This window comes from Pteropus alecto, unplaced genomic scaffold, assembly GCF_000325575.1.
Source record: "Pteropus alecto unplaced genomic scaffold, ASM32557v1 scaffold98, whole genome shotgun sequence".
Classification (NCBI taxonomy): Eukaryota; Metazoa; Chordata; class Mammalia; order Chiroptera; family Pteropodidae; genus Pteropus; species Pteropus alecto.
The window spans coordinates 15,379,607-15,386,946 of NW_006443570.1; the positions used below are offsets into that span (position 1 = coordinate 15,379,607).

Genomic DNA, 7,340 nt, shown 5'->3' on the forward strand with positions numbered 1-7,340 from the left:
GGAATAAGATATAAAACACTTAAATAAACTGAGTCAAGAATTTTCAAGTATAAAGGTCATAGTTTTGACCCTGCAAGAATTCATGGATTGTTGTTCCCTTGTGAGCCCTTTTTGAAGAACTTACTAGAAGACATCTAGGAAATAACAATGAAAACTTAAAAGGACTGACAGTAAGCACAAATCCAAGACAAAACAAATATGGGAATAAAGGTGAAAAAATAAAATTTAGAAATGCTACAATTCATAAAAATGAGAAGAAAAAGGAGCAAGTGGGTACAAAGTAGAATAAGCTCTTGGCCTCACCTATTATAACTGGAAGTTGAAGATGACAAATCAAGAAGTAGAAGTTTAAGCATACTTAAGAGCGCAAAAGTAAATCCAAAGAAAGACAGTACTACTGACATTAGGTAATGGGGGAGGGCAGAAAGTATACGTTACAGTAGGAAACCAAGAGAATACACACACACACACACACACATCAGGGACTAAGGATATTTTATAAAGGAAAAAGTGTAACCATCAGAAAAAAAAAATACACTTTTCTAAGTATCAGACTATTTAAAAATTTTTCAAAAGGCAAAGACAAACAGAAATGAAAGTATGAAGGTAGGCTCTACAAATTGCCTTTATTACAATATAGTCTCCCAACAGCCTTGGCCTTTAACACAGCCAGTTCCCCAATAAGTGGCTAGACATATGACTGGTCTTGACAGAAAGAAACAGATACTTTTTCTACATACTTAAGTGATTTCTAACCTGCCAAACTTTCAAATCTAGGGTATAAAAGTTATTTTCAAATGACTACAAGTAAGACATTACTGATGCACCTTGTCACTGGCAAATTTTATTGCATCTACTTTAAGGGTCCAATTAACTATTTGGTAGAAATGAGTTTGAATATCTTGTATTTATGAATAAATAGACCTGCCATCCAAGTCTAGCAGGCAGTTCGCAGAACCACAAAATTTTAATAAAAATCAGTGATGTCTCAAAACTACAGAACATCAACATTTAACTTCTTCATGCTCTACTTAATAAAGCAGAGGATTTACTGCTAAAAGTAGATTGTCAGACTATGTTCATCAGACTATTCAGTTAATCAGGTATATTGACTATCTTCTCTATTTTTGACATCAACCAAAGTCCATTCATTTTTTTCCCACCAAAATATGAACTTCGGACACATTTGTTTCGTTCACTACTCTAGCTTCAGTACCTGGAAATATGTCTGGCACACAAATGCTAAATAATTATTTGTTGAATGAATAAATGAATTTCAATTAAAAGTTTTTTGCTTGTTTGTTTTTTAATAAACTTCTAGTAAAAACATTCTAGTCCTAGAATCCTTTAAGAAGGCATTAAATAAGTCCTGGTTTCCCCATTCCACATGGATGAGTTCCCCAACAAAATTCCCTAGGGCCTCCAGGGTTGAAGCTGCCAACTAAATAGACTGCCAACTGAACAGAGCCAATATTAACTCTATATCTAGCATCTGCCAACATGAGAATTTTTACTATTGTTAATGTAACATTCTCCTTTTGGACACAAGGTACACTGTTGTCTCAGGATCAAGCTAGGGACTCAGATTTGTTACCTATTCTTGTTAAACTGGATTGCAAAGTCTGTCATGTGCTGCAGAGCTTTGTTGGTGAAATTCATTTCCATATAGATGTGCCCTTGGCGATGAGTAAATGTTCCGGAAATCTCCAAGCCTTTAGCCTTTACTGCAGGCAGCCAGACCTGAAACACAGTACAAAGCCCAATGGAATCAGACAAGATTTATCTCAATGCTATTTGTTTTTGAATAAAGATAAAATCTCACTTCCTTAGGCAATTATGATTTTTTTATATCATAAATATCAAGTCAGATGCAAAAGTCTCTAGATAAAATTACATTTTCTGAATTTGAGATAATTCTCATTTAAGAACCAAAAAACCAAAAAACAAACAAACAAACAAACAAACGAGTAAAAAAAAACAGTCTATGAGAAACCCTGGTTTATTTTCCATTTTCTGTTCAACTTGGTCATTTTACTGCCTTTGAGCACTGCTATCAAAATGATATACAAGGAAAAGAGACATTCCAATGAGTATAATGTGGTTTTTGTTGTTAGTAGCTTTGGTAAAAGGCTTAAAAGGGAAGAAACTGAATTTACTAATAAAAATGCATAACTATAATCTTTGAAGGCTTTTTTTTTTTTTATCATTACCAAAACCATTATTGGTGATCTCCTTAAGGGCAAGGACCATATCTTGTGTATATTTTTAACTCTTGCTATAGTTTCTGGTAAATAGTACCAGATGTCGCTTATATAATCTGAATGAATACCTATTTTCTCTATATAATTCATTCATTACCCATCCCTGGCCCCAAAACTTTTGAATTTCCATCTGAGCATGACATCAAGCAAGGCTGAGACTAGAAGAGCACCAATGACACAAACCTAAATCAGAACTCTAAAAAGGTACACTAAAATCCATGAAAACCAGACTTCGGCAATGGTACTCTAGAATCCACATGAAACACTGATGGAGAAGAGAAATGGAAGGAATGAGAAGTAAAAATATTACTTCTCTATATTGTATTTTCCCCCTGCTGTCACACTGTATATCAAATTTACACTAGACTGACTTCAGTGCTGAGAAACTAGATATTTCTAAACATGAGAACAAAACTCGAATACTTAGTATTTCCAATTTTAAGTCTAATTATATAAATGATTAACCAAGATGCTATAGTACAGTGCTTCCTATTACTAAATTTGAGGACAACTTTCACCTCAAATTCTCCAAAACAAGGGTCCAAATCTTGAATTTATTATCAGTGGAAGTAACACAAATATTAGAAGCTTGGTAATTTGGGTCCTGTCCATTAAGACAGTGTTGTTTTACTTACAGCTTTGGGAGCCACATATCCACCAGGTGCCATGCCTATCCCTGTGGAGAGTTCAAATAGGTCATTCAGACCACTGCTGACCACAGCAGGAGTAGGTGAAGGAGCAAAGGTTGCAGGCACTGATGATGGGATGAAGGATTGTCCCACCTGCAGGAAAAAAAGGGGGGAGGCATCAGGAAGAACAGATTAACAGTCCTTAAAATGTTGCTATATATTTTAGTGGTATTGACAAATCAATAAGAACACATCATAATTACAATATTCTTAGGAGCTGCATTAGTATATTCTTTGTCCTTTTAATCATCGTTGATAAGATACACGCTTTAGAAGTTCTATCAAGAGAGAGTAATCAGTAGGATCAGGAACACAGTGATCCAAGATTTTTTGTTTGTTTCCAATTTTAGCTTCCATGATTCTGTGCAAAAGGCCTACAGGTACCCTAAAGAAGGAGAGTTTGTTTCTACAGAAAGAAGGAGAAGCACCCAACTTAGCAGTTCCACTTCCACTTAGGTCCAGGCAAATCTTACTTCCCCATTTAAGCATAAATATCTAGCAGGAAACTCTCCTGTGGGAGAAGGATATTCACATCCCCCAAACTTATAAGGAGAGTCTTTCATTCTGAACCCGAATGACTCTCAAGTTTTTTTAGATGACACCAGAGAATAAGAGCACTCTCAAGTCAAGATGGGAAATTCCATTTCCTTTAGCTCTTTAATGTTAGGAAGACAAAGATTTCTAGACACCAGAGCACCAATCCCTAAAGATGCCTCTATACCGTATGTGGCGTATGACCCCAAAGATTCCAAGTAATCCTATGCTACTTTCTACTCTTCATATACTGCTATAAAAGTTCTGGTGTACAGTGCTAGACAGCAGCGGTGGCTGGTCTGAGAATGTGTGCATAGCAAAGCCATCAAACGGGGCAGCGCATCCCATGGTGAAAAAAACGGATGGCACTTACTGCCGGACTTCCTCCAATGCCCCCGCCAAGGTCACTGCCAAGCTGAAAGAGAGAAAGGAGAGAGAGGAGAGAGAGGTAGAGTTCATTTAGCTAAATACTAGATGCCCATATAGAATCTGTAAATTGCTCTACCAAGTTGCTGAGAATACATGCTACTCAACTTGTCTACCAGAGAAATACTAGATTGTAAAGAAATACATCCTAGGGGAACTGAGTGGTGATTGTGATGGTGTATACAGGTTTCGAGAAAACTTGGAAAGAAGATGGAGCTGGGACATCTTGGGGATGTTTCAGATCCAATCTTTCCACTGGGGTACACAGGCACAAACCCAAACAGAATCTAAAGGGTTTTCAAATTCCAAGAAGTCCTATCTTCAAGCAGTATATTTTGAATTTTTTTTTTCTTTTAAAGGAAAATAAAGGGGGAAAAAATAGAAAAGCAAAGAAAAACTAAAATGTGCTTTGATCTACAAAACCTGCTGCCCCACTGGGAAGGAGGGAACCAAACCAGTACTGAGTTGCAATTTCAAGCTTCAAAAATTATAGGTAGAAGGAGAGTGATTTTTAGAAGTTAAAACTTTCCTAAGAAAGAAAACAAGCTGGGACAGGAAAGTATCCTACTTAGGAAGTGGGAAGGCATACAGTGCTTCAAATCTCTCTCGTAGTCAATACTACTCAGGAGAAATGCTGTGATTTATTTAGAGATCATTAGAAATGATGCTAACTATTGGAGAATTAGACTAACTCAATTAGCTAGGTGACAGGACAATAATCCCACATGGTCTTAGTTGTGCCTTTCCCGTTCTCAGGGCTCTTATATAATTCACCTTGAAGTGAATCTTCAATGACAAAGCGTTAAAGAATTGAAGCTGAAAATAGTCGGCATGAAGAAACATAAAACACACATATACACAACTAATGGTGCTGTTTAAAAAGCAAAAACCACTTTTTTTTTTTTTGGCTACAGTTCCATGCCCGCTTCTTCCTTAATTCTCACTGTGCATCTAAAATTCCTCCTTGAATCACCAAACATCTTGTGTCTGCTTTACAAAGCAATGTTTCCTTTACTGTCTGTCCTTTAGTGGTAGAAACGTGGAGATCCTTGTGCTGCTGTTGTGTTAAAAACAAATTGTATTGGTTTTCAGGATTTGGGAAAGAGGATTTATCCAGCTTCTCAAAGAATAGATATATAAAGCAGGGTGGCTAAAATCTAAAAAAAATCTGTGTAGAAAAACAGTGAGACCTCTGACAAAATTCTGCTTCCATCATGACAAAAAATAACCCAGGTAGGTGCTTCATAACTGGCATTAATAAATACATTCTGCACTAAGCTCTGGAGCATTCGAAACCTCAGGAGACAACATGTCTGAAATCTGGTTCCTGAGGGCTACTTACTAGTTGGACATGGAACAAAAATCACATGCATAAACGAATAAAAAGGTCATCACAACTAAGATGTTGAAAAACTGGAACAGTATAAAAGCAAATAGAAAAATATTACACATCTGCCTTCTCCCCAGTTCTAGAATAGCACACGCCTGCAGCATGACATCTGAAAAGCATGAATCTCCTTTTATTCAAACAAACACTGATATAAAGTGTACTGGAATACAGGCACTGCTGGAAATGTAAAGATGTCAGGCAATGAGGGGAATACATAGATGAATAAGACAGGTTTTGCAAACTGGCAGAAGAAATAAAACAAATGCAAAACAATACAGAATATATGGGAAGTTCTGCAGGGAATTTCTGAAGGAAAGAGCCTCCTTTTGGCTGAAAGATAATGAAAAGTTTCAAAAAGGTGGTAGTGTGGGATTATAAAAAGTAAAAATGGGAGATTATTTTTTAAATAGCTGAAGGCTGAAAAAACATGAGTAAAAGCATGATCAAGAAGAATGAGTATAGTTCAACTGAATTGGAGCAAAGGATAGGTATGTGAGGGGTTGGAGGATAAGTCATAGAAAATAAGTTTGCAAAGAGAGGCTAATTACAGGAGGTCTTTAGTTTTTAATTTTCCTTCATAAAAACCTGGAAATTTCTTAAGGCTAAAATTCTAGCTTTCTAAGAATACTAAAAACCACTTCAATTGTGTTCCATTAATCATGGTTTTCAACCTTAGATACACAATGGAATAGACCACCAGTATGTGTATGGGGAGGGAGATTTTAAAAAATACAGATGCCTGAGTCTCACTCCCAGAGATAGTAATTTAATTGTCCTGGAGTATAGTCTGAGCATCAGAATTTTGAAAAGCTCCCATGTTGAAAACCACTGGCTTAGAGAATTAACTATTACTTGGACTAAAATAAGATTCATCTGTTCAGAAATGACTTGGGCTAACTCTTAAGTAAAATAAAAAGGAAATTAGAACTTGAGTAGAAAGAAAAACCCCTTCTAAGGAAGGAGAGGATGCAAAATGTCTCATTTGTCCTGATGCTTTCATCTAGTTTTATGACTTTCTAAGGCTTACTCCTTCTCCCAACGATCACTGTCCTCCCTGTGGTCAGGGTTACAATCTAAATTCGAAAGAGATGGAATTATGAACCTGGCTGACACTCAATGGCAAGAAAGAAAAACGACACTAGAAGAGAAATAGCAGCTTTATCAAATTGCTAAATTCAGTAAAAGGCATCGAGAAAGGGCACTCCACCAGTGGTGTTTAGGCCAAAGCCCTATTTAAGCCCAATTATAATCTTTATTTTCTTAGATATCATTCTCATTTTTGAGTATTATATGAACATTATCTTAGCTGGAAAAGATCTGAATGTACTCTCCCCCCAATGCTGCTCATGAATTTAATTCAAAACCAAGAAGAAACTAAAAAGAAATCACACTACTTTTATGTTCAGTACAGCAGATACAACTCAGCTAGAATTAAGAACTCTGATCTTACAGACACAGGATCCGAGGGATATTAGAGACACATAGCCAGAAATATAAAGGTTCACCTAACTACGCTATGTTCAGAGAGTAAAGGGAAAGGAAAATTTCAGTATGTTTTCTAACTTGCAAAATTGAAGCTTTTTCAGCACCATTTCCCTTGACTGAAAAAGATTCTAAGGGAAGTTACTATCCTCCTCTCTGAAAATATGACGAAGGTGACAGTACAGTGATGAAATCAGTGACTAATAGGGAGATGACAGCAGGATGGAAACCAATTACCCCGTGAGTGGCCTTTCCCCATCTACAGTGACAAGCAGGGTAATGCTTGTCAAAAAAAAAGGGGAGGGGAGGGAATAAAGGAAAGGGAAGAAAGGAACAAGAGGGAGGGGAGAAGAGGGAAGGGAAGAGAACAGGAGGGGAGGAAGAAAGCAACGAAGCCAACTAGAATCCAAGAATGTTGTTTTCATGTTGGCCTGAACTAGCCATTTCAGTTCAGTTGCTAGAGTTATCTGTTTGGTAATACAAAATCAGTCAAACTAGGATTTGTAAAACTTGTGAGCTGGTAGGAGTCAGAAGTTCAAAAGAATAAGTGTGTAGGGA

At 36.7% G+C, this 7,340-nt stretch overlaps 1 protein-coding gene across 3 annotated transcripts in view; it reads right to left on the minus strand.

Annotated features, from left to right (window-relative positions):
• AP2B1 (adaptor related protein complex 2 subunit beta 1) overlaps positions 1-7,340 on the minus strand; it is a 105,925-nt gene that overhangs the window by 33,221 nt on the left and 65,364 nt on the right. For 2 of the 3 annotated variants that reach the window (XM_006924947.3, XM_015599159.2), the window contains exons 15-17: positions 3,858-3,899; positions 2,897-3,043; positions 1,595-1,740 (exon numbers count right to left, since the gene is read on the minus strand). In XM_006924947.3, coding sequence (XP_006925009.1) covers positions 1,595-1,740; positions 2,897-3,043; positions 3,858-3,899 — 335 coding nt within the window. The remainder of the gene's footprint in view (positions 1-1,594; positions 1,741-2,896; positions 3,044-3,857; positions 3,900-7,340) is intronic. The other variant, XM_006924945.3, reaches the window with a different exon arrangement.